We start from the raw sequence: 18,187 nt of genomic DNA on the forward strand, positions 1-18,187 counted from the left end.
GCTGGATTGTTTCTTCTTGAACGTATTCCCAGAAGGATAGAGAAAGTCAAGAGCAAACTGTAAATACATAAGTTTCTCATGGGAGGGGTGACATAAACATAAATCACATTTACCTGTCAAACTGGTTCTGTATAAATATTTATGAGTTTAAACTATAGGAGAAATATGAGAACTCTTTGGTTCAAAGGGCATATGGGGCTGGTATTCTGATATCAGCTCTACTGAGGCATTGCCTATTGAAATTGGATTATGGCAAGATAAAGCATAATTCTGACTTATTTAAATTAAATGTCTCTGGATTTAAGTCCTTTTGTTTCTTTGCACTTTGGGCGTATCTTGAATATACTCTTGCAATTTGATATTAACAGTGCTGTAGAATTGTGCAAGTGAGTGTTTGTTGGTCTTGTAAAACTGACTTAGAATGCTGATTTCTAATGTTTCCTCATTTTTTCATTTTAATCCTCTCTGGGTGGAACAGGCTGTGACTGTGGGTTTTAATGATTTCACTTTTGTTTAGTGACTTTCTCTTTGCAAAGTTAAGATGGGAGATTGTGTGTTGAAGCGATTCTGGAGGATGAAAAAGGTGGATTTCTGTGAGGAAGGACATCTTGGATTTTTATCCCCAATTGCCACTGATGCTCTAATTCTCTTTCCTCTTCTTTCAGTGAAGGGCTTTAGTGATACAATAATTTGTTAAAATCACAAGAATTAACTACTTATAAAAGTGTAAAGCAATCTCTAAAATCAGTGAGTCTGTGGAAATCGTATTTCATTACAAACAGTTCCTTGGTAATTAAGAAGAATGCCATTCATTTTTGAAATATTCACGAACAGTAAGAGCAACCACCTTTCACTGAGGTGTAAATGAGTGAATGGAAATAAGCAGGTGGCCAGGAACCCATAAATGGTGCTTTCTGATGCATTGGTGTTTTTCTGGTAGCTTTTCAGCTGCCATAACAGGACCACATTAGGCAGTGAGTCCATACATATCCCCCCAAATGTATTCAGTGTCTTTTTATGCTGATTCATCTAGATTGACATTAAAAGCTGTGTGTGTCAGAAGGATGCCACCTCCTCCATATATACATTGTCACATTGAAGAAAAACAATTAGTTTGACGCTAGCAGAATACTTACTTTTTGTGGTAAGATAAAGCTAACATTAAAAATGGGAGTCTATACTATAATTAACTTTAAAGTGACAGCTGTCACGCCACACATTTCCTTGCTCAAATGAATAACATAAGAAATGTTTCCCTTATGTTGGGAAAGATGGGAAAGACCTGGAAATCTGATGCTTTTGATAATACTTAGCTCGATTTTTTTTTTGCCTAGCTCAGCATATTAAATGACCTCCTGACACTCATAATTGGAGAGGAAATTTCATTTAAATTACTTCTGCTAGGTATTTCAATATGGCCTTAGGACAAAAGCACTGCTTGGGGGAGAAAAAATTCCCACCTTATCTTCTGAAAATATCTCTATGACAATAGTCTGTTGGATTGCATGGAAATGTAATGGGTATTTTGCTCACTAATGGATGAGTTTTGGGGACCTTCCAATACACTCTCCATTACAGGATATTTGCACTACTTAAATACAATGAAAGAGGCTGGTCCAATGAATGGAAGGAAGGTCTTCCTACAACCTCAAAACATTTGTAACAATTCAGGCAATCTACCTGGATTGCTTGTAATTTCTAGTTTATGTGGGATTCTGTGTAAATCATACTTTATATTCACTTTGAGTACTGTTGGCAGTTTCCCTGCTCGACTAAACCCAGGGAAAGGGTCGTAGAGGGTTAACACTGAAGTTTTCAGCCTTGAAAGCTTTTTGTTCAGATTGAAACTCTCTTGTATGAACATTTGGCTATTGCCCAGGACAAACCAGTTTTTCAAGTCAAAACCTTTGTGGAGAGGAAACGAAGCAACACACAAATTGCAGACAATTTCATGAATTATTTGGATCCTTCACATGAAGGAGACTGCTGAGTATATAATAATTTTGCACTGGTGTTTTAAGTGAGCGAAATGAAATACTGGGGTAAGAGACTGGTTTGAGGAGAGGTATGAGGAAAAGGGAGATCTTGAACTTTGCTGCGGATGCTCAGATCAGGTCAGTGCTACTGTGGAAAGTAAGACAGAGTACATACTGGCACGTGATTGGCCTGGAAATGTGCAGTTCTTGTGTTTAATTGAAGTCGACACATTTGGGTGTTGGAATCCTTACAAAGTCTGTGCATCTGCTTATTTTGACTGCTTTTTGTCTCTGACAAGTGTGTTTTAAATCCGAGCGCCCACCATCTTAAAGCTCTGGGATGGACTTGGTGATGTTTCTGGATCTGAGGAACCTCTGCCCATGGCATGATGTTACTCTTTGCAGGTCCCTGTTCTTTGGAGACGTGGGAAGTTGTGGTCAGGAGCAAACTAAGAGACATTCTCTGGTGCGCTTGGGATTCCTGTTATTTTACTGGAAGCTGAATGCTAATGTTAACAAGGAACTGTACACCCTAGAGCAAAATGTTTTTTATAAAAAGGAGACCTTATTTAACGAACTGAGAGATACAGCATGTCATCTTCTATCACCAGACACCTCTCTGGAGGGAAATGACTTAATTTTCAGTCAGATGCTGAACACTTGGTATTGGCCACCATCTCGGTTACCATATTGAGCAAGTAAACCTCTTTTCAAACCATTAAGGAAAACACCTTTTATGTGATTTGATTCTATATTTGTAGCTAATTATCAGATAATACCTGAATAGTTTTTCTCCACTCATAGCCCAATTATCTTATTTTTTTTCTATTATTTTGAGGACTACAGATTAATACCTAAGTGTTCTTTAGAATAGATTTGCAGATAAAATAAAACATATTTCTGTAGTGAAATATCATAGGTTATTCCAGGCCTCTTAAAAATTTTAGTTTTAAAAGACTATTTTGGTGTATTTGTTTTTAGTTCTATGTCAACTGAAGGTGGATGGGTCCAGAGAGCTGGGATTCAGAAGGGGGATGCTTGTGAATCCTGTGCAGGGGAGGCCTTATGCCAGATATGAAATCCAAGCCACCTGGTACCAGTCCCTCCTGTCTGTCATTTTAGGCAATGCTATGTAGTAAGTTGGACATGTTTTGAGATTGTTAGCTTAACCAGTCACCATCTTTTCCACAAAAATGCCTCAAGTTTGGTATTCAACCGTCGTATTTTATATGAGGACAAAGCTTAGTCGTGTGCTGAAAATCCAAGCAAATGTTACGCTTATATATCAGTGTGATGCTTGCATGAGTCTCCCCATATTCATTACTGCCTGCTGTGTTTACGTAGTACTAAGCATATAATTTAAACTCCTTCAGAATGAATAGAAGATGTAAACGTCACTTGACGTGTTCTATTTGATGTTGAAGGAGTTACTTCTGGTATCATGCGACACTGGCAGTGAGCATGTGCCAGAGCAGAGACTCAGAGTGACGTGAGATAAAAATCTTCTGCAGGCACACGAGAACAGTCCTTCCCTGAATCTTTGTTCTCTGAGGAAGCGAGCTTGAATCCTGTGGTGGCTTTTGAAATTACTTATTTCCAGTATATTGGGTGTTTTCCTGTCCTTCAATTTTGTTCCAGTCTTGATTGCATGGTAAATTAGTGTGTTACAATTAGCAGACCTAATTTAAATTAGCATAATTGCTATGGAATTTGAATACCTGACTTTCTGTAAGTGTTTGCATTTGTCTTCCTCTGTGTCTTCGTTTGTGTACGTTCTGCAATTTTCATGGGTCTCATTTGTTTTCCTGCTGGCCATGCTGGTTTCAAACTATGTGGCAGGACAGAACTGGTGCAGCACGAACACTGGGATATCACAATACATGGCTCCCAGAAATGAATTTTACAACAATCTTTTACTTATACAGAAATAGGCTAATGTTATTTACCAGCCCTGTCTTTCACCAGTTTGTCTCAGAGAGACTTGGGCTGTGTTCTCCTGTGCTTGTGAGTTTCTGCTAAAGTTTGTTAGACACCATTTGTAAAAATAATGCTTAGCTGCTCTTAGTTCCTTTAGTTATGAATAAGTGCATAAAGCATTCAAAAAGCTTTTAGCAGTTTCTTTGCTTGCATTCTGATCCAATTTTACATGAGGTACATTTATTTAATATCTGCTTTTTTAGCATCTGTGTAAATTATGGCTCTGATTTTACTAGGTTTTGGTTTTTTCTTACTTTCTCTTATGATTTCTTTTTGTTATCACTGCTACCATCCATTTATTTTCAATACATTTGTATATTTGTATGTACTTCTCTCTACCATCTTACTGTAACTGGAATTGATTTTGATTTTACTTTTCAGCCTTCTTAAGTAGAATAGCTCTTAAAACAAATACCCTTTCTTGGCAGCGGTAAACTGCTTCAACCTTTGGATGTACAAGCTTTAGCTGTCAGCTTGTGACTTCTACTGTTTGTGTTTTTCTTCTGCTCAATTTTGTGAATGATTGCTCCAGCTTCAGTCTGCTAAAATTTCAAACCCCTGTGTGTGTGTGTATCTATTTGTATTACACATTTGTATAGTTATTAAATGGGAACAGCCATCCTTGTATGAAAAATTGATGGCTGTTGGATAATGAACATTTGGCTCAGCAAGTGGGCTTTACACAAAAGAATGAGGTTTAACATGTAATCAGGCTTGATTGTTCTATAAACTTCCCCGTGCTATAGATCTGATGCCTGCTCTGTGTGCCAGGGCAGGATCTGCACCCAGGGCCTCCTCCTCTTCTCCTGCCTTTTGTGGTTTTGTTGCTCCATTAGCATGAATGCCTTCTACAGGTGTATTTTGTTATTATTTTAGTAGCCAGCTTATTTGATGTGTCTGTTTATACGCTGCAGTATAGCTACTTAATGTATTTTTATAAATAATTTTTTCATGTCTTTTAAAGTGTGTTGTTTTTATCTGGGACAGTGGTTTATTGACAGACCTGTCTCTGTAACTGAGTAAGGACCACATAAACCGAACACTTTATTTCAACACTGCAGTGTATCTCTCTACATGAATTTATACCAGTTTTCCTGGCTACACCAAGCATTTTGAGTCCACAGAACTTCACCTCCTGTCTATTGCCTTCTCTGATGTTTAGAGCCAACTCTTATCTCAGTAGCCTTTTTTCCCTCTTTGCCATTCAAGGAATGCCTTGATTAGAAAGGTCCCAAGCAGCATTTTTTCTTCAAAGCTGAAGGGAGCAACCTGAGCAATCCGAAATTCTCTCTCGGTATCTGTTTTGAATTAAAGCACCACGTTGGCACACACATCTCACCTTTGTCTTGGTCTGGTAGGGGACTGCTCTGCTCAGCCCAGGTTGAGTCCAGGCAGGCAGAGCACGGCAATTTCCTGTCTAAGACAGCTTAGTCCTGGAAAAATGTCAAAAGTTTTGTAGCTGCCTACTGAGATTACAGTTTTGTTAAGCCTGGATATTTTCCTAATATGTCCACTGGACTATTATCAGTCTACCTTAGTACACTCATGCTTTGCTGTTATTTTTTAGAGGTGTTTTTGAGGATTTTTCTCTCCTCTTTGTGTGTGTGCAAACATAATGAGCAACAAATTGTTTCCAATTATTCTGTTTGAAGGCCTTTAGAGGCAGAATGTTTGTGTGTGCATGTATACATGTACTTTAATATTTTCACAGAAAAGTGGTTTTCCCCTCTTGAGGAGATGAACTTTTCTTCATTGGACCATCTTTTAGCAGTATCCTGTTCTTTTTTTTTTAATTTTATTAAGTTGATGCTGATTTTTTTCTTCTGGTTTTATTTTGTAAGAAGCTGCTAAGAGTTGGGAAACATTATTGCTTTAGAAAGGGGAGAGTCTTGGTAATGAAAACAGAAAGCACATTTTCACCTTCTAAGTTTAGAAGCAAAAATATAAATTTAAACGATCATTGTAAGGTAGGCAGATTGAGACTTTGATTTTTCTGGATCTGTGTCATTATCTGCTACCCTTTGCTACTGGGGATGAATTTGAGAATTGCTTACCTATTCAATGAATATTTTTTATATGTTGAAACTGTGCAAAATTAAGAAAGGGAGACCAGAAACCCCAATAAGATAAAAGAGCACAATTCTCATAGCAGGCAATGGTTAGGGCACTGCCTGGGTCAGAAAGGTAGGAAGGATGAGAGCGTTGATGTATCAGTGGTGCAAAGCATGATAATGTATATGTTGCAGCTTACCTTGGTTTTTTGGGTATTTTTTAAAAGGTCAGATGTTTTGGTCCCTTTAGCTTCTGAGTTAAATCCAAAATATTTACAAAGCCTTTCTGTCAAAAGGTATGTAGAACTGAAAAACTGAGGGATAGTGATTTTACAAAAAGCCTCCTAAAATGGTGTGGAATTGGTTGCAGATGATGACCCGGGGAGTTGGTTTATTGTCTAAGAATGTGCTCTCTTTGTTGTCTGCTCTTCTGGCACGTTTGTCCAGATGTGCTGCCGTGTTCTGTTCAGGATTTTCTGTGCTTTAATATGCTGGAAGCTGCTTGCAAGCTAAATATGCTGGGTGATTCTTAAGAAAGTTGATGTTGCAGAGCTGAGGATGGCGGTAAGTAAGGCTCATGTGCAAAACAGCAGAGGCACCAGGGGTGGAAGCATGGCCCAGCACTTGTCTGAAAGCCAAAGCAGAGCTGTAGTTCGACTGTAGGAAAGCACGTTGTGAGTGTAACATTCTGCCAAGCAAGCACAAACCCTGACAGTCTTCAGTGGGGTTGTTATTGTTGGTCTCCATAGCTGGAAAGATGAGTCTTAGCAACAGGGCAAAACCTTTCCAGTGTAGCTCAGGAGAGCACCTTAAGAACATGTGTTTTTAAAATGTGCAAATAATGTGATTGCAAACATCCTCGTCTTGTTCAGAATGTTGCCACCCTGGTTATTACACTGCTGGTCGGTCATGTGAAAATCTGTGCTCTATTGCAGTAGAGGCAACTCCCCTGACAGTCTGATTTGGAGATTATTTCTAAAATAGTGTGTTGCTAGAATAGATTTAAAATTAGATCAGTAATTAATCGTCATGCTGAAGTTTGGAACTGCAGGTAGCTGATAATTAGCTAATTTGTAACATTTCTTGATTCTTAAAACTAAGAAAATGCTCTGAAACAAGGTGAAGAGAACTGTTCATGTTGTGTGCCACAAAGCAACCAAATGAGTTTTCCTACTATTTTATGTAACATTTACATTAAACATGAAAAACTTTCTTTCCATGTTCAGCTCAATTGCATTATTTCCTGGATGCATCTTCAGGAGAGTGTCTAGAAGAGGTTTGTTATATTGCCCACCTGTATGTAATTGTATGCTCCACGGTTAGAGGGTTTGAAACAATATAAAATCACTTTGTCATTTCATTCTGGAATTTGTTTGCTTGGATTTTTTGGAGGAAAAGAAATGTGATAAACTATCTTCCATGAGAATTGCCAAGTAGAGACTTATTTAAAAAGCAGCTATGCTACGTGAAGCATTTAATAATAGATTTGGAGGAAATGGGAAATGAAAGTATGCAGTTACGCTTAGCTTTCATTCAATCAGGCTTTCACACTTTGTGATGTAACTTCATGGCAGTATAATGCATAACACAACTGAAGAAGGAGATAGGAATGCTTGAGAAGGTTTGTTTTATGTTTTTGCTCATTAAATAGTATCTACATATATATTCTGGGGTCTCTCTTCCATACTCAGCGATTTTTTCTTACTTTTGTTCTTTTATGCTAAAACAAAGATAAGCTTGGAGTGTGTTCAGAATAAAGTGGATTCATGTCGTTGAGAATGGCTGTACCAGTCATTGTAATTTGTTGTGACATCTCATTTTGTTTGGCTTTGCAGAGTTTTTCCTATGTTGTTAATAATGCAAAAGGTCTGGATTATACAGCATGGTGTAAGCAGGTGTGCACCAGCCTCAAGCGTTAGGGAAATTAGACATAAATTTGGTGTTCACTGGCAATTTCAGCCTTTTCTTTTGTAATTTCTTAGCTTGCGGTGATGCTGCTTCTTCAATTTGTGCTCTAAATGAAGTAGGAGGACTTGTCTAACATATAGCTTGGTTTAGATGAAAGGAAAATGGCCTTTCATGCAATCAGTTAATTCCTAAGTACAAAGATGTTAATTTTCCTTAAAACAAAAGAACCATCTGCACCCATTTTACTCCTTGCTTTGTAAGTCTTGCATTGCTTGACTCTGCGTTCACCTCGGTTTATGTGTTTGGTAGCACGCTGAAAGGTGTGGTGGCATTATGGAAAACAATGTCCTTTGTGTGTTTTACCCCTGCACTCTCTGGAAATCTGTACAGAAGTGCAACCCACGCTTCACAAGTTGACTGCATCTTTTTCCTCTGTGCATTTCTTTTTTTGTCCAGTTTATTTTGTCTCATGGGCTTCAAAACAATGGGCAATGCAAATTTGAGTAGAGCCTGGTTTGCTGAACAACTTGCATCTGTTTCTGTTGTTGTAGTAATTAAATTGTAGAAAACTTTTTGTGGAAGAGGACCCTGCACTCAGGCAGTCGGTTTTCATTGTTTTTATTTAGGTTCCAAAATTCAGTCCTATTTGAAGTTCTTCAAAAAGATGGTGGGAACAAGAATACTGTAATCCAGTCTCAAGATCATGGGAGTTAGGTATTGATCTTATACAGGAGTGAATGGCAGGGAACGATTGTCCAGAGATGCACTGGAGAAAGGCTCCTTAGTTTTTTAGTCTGGACAAAATAACCAGGAAGGAATCCAAATTAAGAGTGGTTCCTTGCTCCTGGGACTTTAATGACTGGAAATAAAATGCAGTTTTCCTAGGTGATGTTGGGAAGAAGATAGTTCTGTGTCTGTTGTGATGGAGACTCTGCCTACAATCTTTAAGAAGTTGCTTACTGGGCTTGTGCTTCCATCCTTCACAACTATGTGTAATTGTATTTCTTTACAACAAAAGAAGTGTTTATTGTAGGAATGTGCAACCCCCCAAACCTACACCCTGAATAATAACACTTTTTTCCCCAGTTATTCTAGGATGAATAACTCTTAAACTATTCTTGAATGTGGAAAAAAAAGAAATCAGTTGAACCAGATGCTTACTTATCTATTTTAGAGAACTAATTATCCCTGTTGTTGGTAGTGCTAAAGCTTACAAAATTGCTTCCATCTTTGAATTACTATAATTAAGACGATAACTTCCACATCTAGTTAACATTGCTGTGCAGCTGCTGCATTCATTGACATGCAGATTTTGGATTTTGTAAATTTTCTGTCATTGTGAATAAAAATTTTAAATACTTATTTTCATTTCCAAAATGTCTGTTTCTCATAAAGAACTCTTTGTAAAGCAAATCAACTGAAACCAAACTTCTGTAACATCAGAGGAGAATTTGGTGAAGTTTGGTTAGGTGGTATTACATTTTAGGAAAATATGTAACCGCAAATAACTTTAGTAGATTTGATTGCTCTGAATTTTGGATCCCAGTTCGTAGAGATTTGTTTGAAGTCACTGAATTGAATGTCAAATCTGGAACAAGTCTGATGTTTGACTTCTGAAATGTTATTTTGAAAGAAGTTAGTGCAAGGGATAATTTGGCACTCTGACGACCTGAGGTACAAAATTCTTTTTGAGGTTTACAAAATTCTAAAATTAAAATTTTCAGTCGAAAGTTGGACTTGATGATCTTGGAGGTCTTTTCCAACTTTAGTGATTCTATGACAAATCACTAATATGAATAAAATGCATTCATGAATACTAGCCAAAATGTGATCTAAGCTATACGTTTTCCATATATTTTATTTCTTCAAGTTGATTTCTGTCAAAGTCAATGAGAAGGCTTGTGCAATCATTGTTATCTTGTTTACTTACATACTCCAGCCGCTTCAGCTATGAGAAATTCCTCAAGGCCTATAAATTCAGATAGATTTTGAGAAACTTCCTGATCATTATTCATTTATAATAACCAGCACTGGTATGAAATTGCTTGGTAGTGTGGGTTGGTTATTTATATTTACATTGTTTTTTTCTGTGGCCCTCGCTTTCATTACACAGATACCTCATGGGCATTAATCAGTTTTGCTCAGTGAGCTGAATACGTCCCCTGAGTAAACTGCTAAAATAAAGAATCAAATATCGATTTATGCTGAAACTGAGACATTGATTTCTTTTTCAGACTGAATATGCATATGAAACAAGGTGCACCTGTGGTGCTCACTTTAGAGGCTTGCTGTGGGATTGTCTGTGGGTGAGGAGGAGGTTGGATGGGGTGCAGCTGAAGAGCCGGGGGCTGCGTGCAGGTCACAGGTACTATGCCAAATGTGCTCAGAAATAACTCTGGGCAAGGGTGCTGGCTTGGGGGCACATTTCAGTGGGTCCAAAAGCAGTGTCCAGTTACCAGACCCACATCTGATGTCCTGTGGTGTTCAGTTTCAGGAACGCGCTGGGGACACTTCAGTACACGTAACAAACGATATTTTTACTGCAGGCAGAGAAGTTAACGTTAGAAATGGTAAAAGCTCTATTTCCATAGTGATGCAAAGGCATTGTTTCAACTGTTTCAATATAAAATATCCATTTTACTATGTGTTTTCAGAATAAAATCGAGGTGCTCCTGTGTTCTCACAGGTTTCTAGACTCAGGTTTGGCCGCGTGGGTGTTCGACCAGGGCAGGGAGGGCAGCACCTACAGAGCTCTCCAAGGGCTGGAGCTCAGCCCTACAGCTCTGGGCCCTACAGAAACTCTGCACTATTAAAATTGTGTTTTGCCTAAACTGGAAGACCTGGAGGGGATTTGCTCTCTGAAATTTTGAAGTGGGATCTGAGGGGAAAAAAAAAAACGTTAACAAGACCCAAAGCAAATTGTTAGAGGAAAGGAGGCTCAGGGCAGGGCTCGCCTTGTGTTTAATGAAAACAGCAAAACTTCAGCTTATAAACAAATAATAATACTTGAAATCTCTCTGGACTGGTTAAAAACTGGCTTTTTTTCTAGTTAAGAAGTAAGAGATGTATAGCCAACCTTTTCCCCCTTACTTTCTCCTATTACTCCTTTTTTTCTTATGCAGATTGAATTAATTTTTGAGCAAAAAGACATACAGTATTGTTTTGAGAATTTGCGAACAGTAATAAATAATAATAATTAATACAATTTAAAGGATTAACAACGTGATCTCCTCATTATCATTGGCCTGGTAGCTCAGTTTTGAGCCCAGCACTGTCTGTCTGGCTAAAATGCATCTTCCAGGAAATAATTTTTTCTTCAGTGGAACTGTTTCTGCCAACACTTAAATTGACTGGTTTGAATTTCTTTGGCACAAAGCCCTGCTTAAAGCCAGCTTTGCTTCTTTCATATTTAGCCGTTCTTTAGGAGGTGCTCAAATGCTGTCGTAGTGACTTGTTGGGGAAGAGGTCATCCCACTGAAGTCTGCATGTTACCTCCTCCCTTCACCCTTTTTTTGTGTTTCAGTGACTACCAGAACTTCATCACTCTTGTTCTGCATTTCCTCTAAGACTCCTAGATTGGTTAAAAGTTTTTTCTCTGTATGCAGAGAGCTCTCTTCAGCCAGTAGAGAGTATGATTGTACTTGTATATTTTTCTCAACATATGAATTTGAGAAGTTGGGTGTTGCTTTATCAGTCTTTGTGTTTGAGCTTTGCCTTATTGCCAACATACGTAAGTCATAGAAATGGCTAAACAGACCCAAGTGGTCTGTTCTCTTTAGCAGATGAGAGATCCAGGAAAATTAAAAGTTATCCAATGTTGAGGGTGCAAAGAGAATAATGTTTTATTCCCAGTTTGGGGCTAGGCTTTCACTCCAAACCATTCCCTCCTCTGGGTACATTTGTGTAAACCTGACCTATTTTAAGGGGTCTCAGCTGTTCTTGCTCTCCAGCCCCTTAACACTTTCTCTTTTGGCTCCTTATCTTGGCAAAGACAGCAGAGAAAATGGGTTTGTAAAACTCTGTTCAATTGGGAAAACGCAGGCAAGCAGTTAAAAAGCTCTGAGTTTGGGACAGTTCCCTTCCCCTGTTATGCTGTGGTTTAAATATACCAAGTTTCCATAGCCAGCTCCAGACATTGCTGTGGTAAAGTGTGCTTTAGGAACTCTCTTTAGCAAAGAGATACAACTGTAGAGAATGGAGCTCTGTTTTCTCACTGTACTAGTGGTTTTTATTGAGCAAGATCTTAAATTCTTACATTGTATTTGATAGTAAAACCCAGGATTGTTTTTTATTTCTTACATAGTAACATATATTACACTAGAATACTCAGGAATTTCATGTTGCAAGAAAGATTTTGTGCTAATATAAACAATGATTATCTGGTATTAATGTTGGAATTGAGTATTCTGGGTTTTTTCAGCATTTACTGGAATAGCGTAAGTGAAAACATGTTAAAAATATCCATGAACTGAGATTTTTAAGCTTCTTAAAATCAGGCTGTTAGTTTTTCCATGAGATGTGCACAATGGCAATCAGTTTTTGGATGGACTGTTGTTGAATAATACATGAATGTAAATGGAGATTGTATGGAATCAGTTGGATAATTTTGAGGAATGCTTTAAGTACACTAAAGAGCCTGAATAGCAGTTAATGGTGCTTCAACTTTATTACTGTTTATTATAGTTGGCAGTTCAGTTGTATTTTTTTCTGCATCAAGTTCTCCAGTTTCCTATAGAACAGCAATAAAATAAGCTTACAAATAATAATAGTCAGATGCACTGTATCCTGTGGCAGCGAAATACTTTTGCATTAAACTGTAGTTCTTGGCAGCCCGAGCGTGTTTATTGTTGGGCAGCTCCAGCAGATCAGTCAGTGCATGGAGGACCAGGCAGACGTCAGCAGTTGGGGTCTGCAAGCAAAGATGCTTTGCTTGTGCCTGGGGAACCCAGTGTGGAGCTTCACAGGGCACCCCTGGAGTGGGGCCAGCGAGCTCCTTGTTCAGCCTTTGCTCAACTTTCCCTGCTCCTGGCTATTCTCCCACCCCTATCAACACCAGTGGGATTCTAGTTACCTGTTTTGAGAACTGCTGAAGTGAGCAGGAATGTTTATGCCATGTAGGAAGCAAGCTGGAGGTACAATGAATGGATGTATGTAGCTGTAATACTTGGTCAGTTGTAAGATTTTGCTGGGAACTTCATTTCTTCTGTTTAAACAACAGGAGAAGTGGCAATCACAAAGGGATTTAATTATCTAGTTGCTCTTCTTCACAGCTCCCATGATTTAAAAATGTTTCCCTCACCCATTGCGATTCCTTTTATCATCTTTAGAGCTAAATGTTTGCTACCAGCAGTCTCAAGCTGGGAAGCAAATGGAGGAACACATCCTTCTCTTCATTTGGCTTGGTTCTGAAACTCCCAACAGGGCAAAAATAAACCTGAACTGTCCCATAAGAAGTGTCACTTTCCTTGCTGGAACAAAGTCATGGCAATGGGGAGAGTTGATATGGTGGAGGTATGTCTGAAACTTGCTTTGCAGAGTTTTCCATTGGTATTGCCACATGTGTTCACAAAGATTTTTGGATTTCAGGTTTTAAGTTTGATTAGTAATCCCACTCATCTGCTGGGTTGTGCTAACACTTTGCTCTGTAATTTTAACTCTGCCCTAAGGAATATGCTCTGGTTTTCTTACAACCAAGCCAATAATTGTAGTGGATTTATTTGCTAGGTTGGGTATTGGTAAGAGTATCCAAAGCACTCTGGGGTATTTTACATTGGTTTTTGCTTTTTGTGTGAGTTGTAAAGCATGAGTTGCACATATTCTGTGAATCAGGAATGAGTTACCAGCTATTTCCAGCAGCCTGTGCAGCAAATGCTTCCAGAGTGTTGAAACACTTGCTGCTGACCAAGTACCTTTTGTCCCTGTACATTTCCTTCTTTGCAGGGTCACTACTGAGATCGAGAGTGTGAGAAAATACCACCCTAAATACTGAGAGATTCCTTTTCCTTACCTGAAAGAGATTCTGCAGGACCTGCCTCGAGGTGCTGTTGACCATGCCTAATGGTTTATCTTTCTTGCTTTCAGCTGTCGGACAAGCAACAGGAAGAGTTTGATTGTAACATCCAGCACATCTCCAACTCTCCCGCGGCCGCATTCCCCTCTTCATGGACACGCAGGTAACTCCCTAGGACTGCTCTACCTGGGAATCCTTAACATAAATGTCAGTAGTCATTGTAGGGAGTTTAAACATAGCAATACTCAGCATCAAAATATGCCCTTTGGAAATTATTCTGACTGTAGTTTTTCACCTTCTCTAGCTTCTAAGAGGGTCTTTATAGCTTCAAGAAAGCACTTTCTAGTTTGCTTCCGTATCCATCTCTTCCTGGGGGATTCAATCCTCTTACGTCCTGCAAAAGAGCCTGAGACAGAAAACGAAGCCAAATAAAATTAGATAAATACATCTAAGTAAATCTCTTGTTTTGAGTCTCTGAGCATGGTTAATTTGTGCCAGTGATTTAACTGCAGTTCTCATGAGGAGGAACATCCTGCCTGTTTCCGCGTGCCTCCGGCAGCCCGGCAGCTGTGCAGTGTGCCATCTTATGGTCTCTGTCTGCTACTCACAGCAACATGAGGTGTTTGGGAGTTTGATTTCTTTTTTACATTGCTGCCAATTTTACCATGGCAGCAACTGGGAAATGCTCGTTTCAGAGCTCACAGGCAGGGGCTTGTTAGTCATTGAAGTGAAGTGTGTGGAGATGTTCTTCCAATAGAAAAAGAAGGAATAATTGTTCAGAAAGGGTCACACATGCAAATTCAACAGCTTGCCTGAACAGCATGTTCCCTTGTTTTTGTTGCTGAGGGAGGTAGGTGATGTGTGACGACTTTGTTTTTGCTTTTTCAAAATGCTAGAGAAGATGTTTGGGCTCCAGGTACGTCCCTGGTACGCACCAGTCAGTAGCATGAAACAGCTGGAACACTTGTGGCACATCATCCACAGTGGAGCCTCTCTGGAAACACATCACTGCTGTGTGTAAGACAAGGAATGTTGTTTTCATTATAATCAGACTGTCTTCCTCCTACATGGCAGTATGTTCTGTAAATGCTTTCTGGAGACTGAAACTAAGGCAATGCTGAGAAAGAACAGCAAACTGATAGTAGCTCAGCTAGAAGGAGCCATCTGCTTCTATTTGCAGAGCTTTGCATCTCAAGAGGTGACATCCAGCCTGTTGAAAGGAAAAAGAAGGCCCGAAGTTATTGTACAGGGATGCCCATAAAAGCCTCATTCACTCTTAAGTTTTTGTAAAAATCTGCCACTTTCTTGGGATGCTATAAAAAGCCCAGTGATGGAAAGCTAGGAAGATGCTTTAAGTACATTGTTATTCTAAAATGACCCATGATTTTCATATTAAAATGTTAACAAAATCTTATAGGTGGTATATTAAAACAATTTTCTACTTCAGAATCTGAAATAAAATGGAGGGCCAAAAATGTGTATAGGACCATCCCCTTTCACTTCAAACTCCCTTGTTGCTGTTGTGTGTGGTTATGGTAGTGATAACCTTGTAAAATTTAGTTTCAACAATGCATTTTTCTTGGTAGAGATTCTCCACTTAGTTACATTGTGCTTTTTGCTTTGAATTAATTTATGTGTTGGTTTCACTAAATTCTAAATTTCTTTTTCTGTAACTGAGAAAAAGAAATGTCCTTGCTTGGGGGATTGCAACAAGATACTGACGTGATCATTGCTCAGAAAACAAATGCAGAAATGTTCCTAATAGAAGCATGTATCTTTTATTTTCTTTTGATTTGCTTTTCTGTCTATTTAAAAAAAATAAGTTTCTTCTGGTGGTTTTGATGCTGTTTCAGGCTTTATAAGCTTATAATTTATTAGAAGTTTGTGAGTGTCTTCTAAAAGGAAGAGTGGTGTGCCACCTTACTTTTAGCAGTAATTGTCAAATATTTCCTTTTTTTCCCCGATGTTGCATATGGGATTTAAAATTATTAATTAAAAGGACATCCTTTGTTACCAGCAAGAGTAGCCAGTAGCACATAGGAGGATAAACTAATTGTAATTTGAGTTCTCTACCAGTACTATATTTAGGAGTCTTCCTTGGGGGGAAAAAAAAATATTCAAAAGACAAAAGTAGATGAAATTTAGAGTAGAGTCACAAATATTTTCTTAAGAAATATCATATATGAGGAGTGAATTTGAGAACAGGCTGTGATATTTGTTTAGTATTTGAGGAGTATCTATCAATCTGTTTGTTCAGGCACACGCAGTGATAAGTTACTAAGTAATGCTGGTGCCTTTCCCCAGCCTCTTTTGTCTTGAACTTTCATCTTGTCTTCTTAATACTCATTCTGAACCTCTCCTGCAAATCAAAGGAACAGCAAGCATGCAGAGAAACCAGGGAGGCTTTCTAAAATGTTTCTGTTCAGACACCACACTAAAATAAAGTCCTGTATGGCAGTAAAGTCAGGAGTTATTCTTCTGTACATGATGCAAAAGTCAGTGGGTGAGATCTAGGACAGTTGTCTTTCTGTCAGGCAAACCTACCTGCTCATGAACACTGATCCAGGCAGAGGGACTTACTATCTCAAAAGAGCATCCCAACAAGATGCCAGGCAGTTTCATACCCTAGAAAATGCAGAAGAAAAGTATTACTTAAAGAGCTCTCAACATTTGGGAAAGAAGTACATCCAAACAGTTTGAACCCTGCCATGAAATCACTTCTGAATGAAGGACATTTAAGTGTGCTAGTTCAGTTTTCAACTGCATGGAATAGCATTTTCCAGAATGAGCTGGTACCTTGGCATAGAGAGCTACAGCTTGTGGGGAAGTCACTCTGCTGGTTTAGTCTCCCAAACTTGTAGTTTTAGGCCAGTTTTAGGAATGCAAGTTCGAAAATTTTGCTTTTATTCTAAGTTCTTTTTGTTTAGAAATGAGAGGGGCAAGTGAAGAGGTACACATGTGTATTCCTTACATGTTTTTTTATTTCTTTGAATCCATTTTTTAAAATCTGAAAATTACAAAGAGGTTACACCATAAGGTTGATAACTAAGTTGCCATCAGATTATATTTTAAATCAAAAAACTTAAAATCAAAGAAGTAACATTATAATTTAGTAGTAAGGAAATAGGTATTTACAGCTGGAAAATTGAAGCTCAGGCTATTTTAAAATTGACTTTCCACAGCTGTAAGGTATCCAGGTTGCTCTCTGGCTTCCAGTGGAGGCACTGCTCACTGCTGGGACCTTTGCCCTGCCCCTGTAATGGCACACAGAGGGAGCTGCTCCCAGGCAGCACTGTGCTACTGAATTAAATGATTCTGCTCTTACACTGCAAGTTCAGTTCCACCTTCTGGCAGAAAAACGGCTGTTGCTGAGGTGTCTATTTATTTATTATTTTTAGAGTGTGCAGAGTATGTAACATCCCACCCTAGATCCTGCCCTGGTTATCAAAGCTGAGGTTCATCAGCACGTCATGCCTGTGATCCTTGGGTGGTGTGAGAGCACCATGGCATTCATTGTTTATGAGACTCATTGTACACAGGGTGCTTTAAATATTTTGCTCATTTTGAAATTTGTGTGTGCTGGAAGGCATCTAATTCTGTAGTGTGCATATGACCTTTAGCTGCTTGCTTTAATATTCAGCAAATAATTTGAATATCCTGCATAGAAAACCACAAAAACTTTGCCTTTTGTATTTATTTGTTATTTTTAATGGCTCTCAGAAGTATGGTTTTCAGTTTTACAGCATGGTTCTGTTGTGAGTTTTTGGACTCATAACCTATCTGATGAGTGTCATTCATGTTTGTAGGGGATAACTGAGACTTCCATTGCCTGTAAGGTCTGGTTTCATATTTTGAAGGTAGTGGATTTACAAATGCTTTGGCTGCATCTATCTTCCTGTGTCCGGAAGATGTAAAGGTTCCTGCCTGAATTATTGGCATTGGTGTAGCTGTGTTGATTTACCTAATGGACAATCACTCTGTGTAACAGCCTCCCTTGAGACAGAGGCATTTCAGGTTCAGTAGTAGCCAACTATAACCCTGGAGCAACAGGGGAATCTACCTTTGCTACAGAATAAATAGGGTTTCGATCAGCCTTGGTGAATGAGACCATTGCACTCAGGTTTCTCTTATTAAAATACCTTCATCTTGAGCAGATGTAGCAGTGCTGGGAAATTTTAGGGAAAGTAGTAATTCCCTGTCTCTCTGTTGTTGTTTTAAAAGCTTCACCCAGACTTGAATTGAGTAGAAAAACTAATTGCTTTTCA

At 38.7% G+C, this 18,187-nt stretch overlaps 1 protein-coding gene across 8 annotated transcripts in view; it reads left to right on the forward strand.

Annotated features, from left to right (window-relative positions):
- MAST2 (microtubule associated serine/threonine kinase 2) overlaps positions 1 to 18,187 on the forward strand; it is a 185,919-nt gene that overhangs the window by 108,227 nt on the left and 59,505 nt on the right. For all 8 annotated transcript variants that reach the window (XM_069023306.1, XM_069023297.1, XM_069023301.1 and 5 more), the window contains one exon: positions 13,994 to 14,085. In XM_069023306.1, the coding sequence (XP_068879407.1) occupies positions 13,994 to 14,085 (92 nt within the window). The remainder of the gene's footprint in view (positions 1 to 13,993; positions 14,086 to 18,187) is intronic.

This window comes from Aphelocoma coerulescens, chromosome 8, assembly GCF_041296385.1.
Source record: "Aphelocoma coerulescens isolate FSJ_1873_10779 chromosome 8, UR_Acoe_1.0, whole genome shotgun sequence".
Lineage (NCBI taxonomy): Eukaryota > Metazoa > Chordata > Aves > Passeriformes > Corvidae > Aphelocoma > Aphelocoma coerulescens.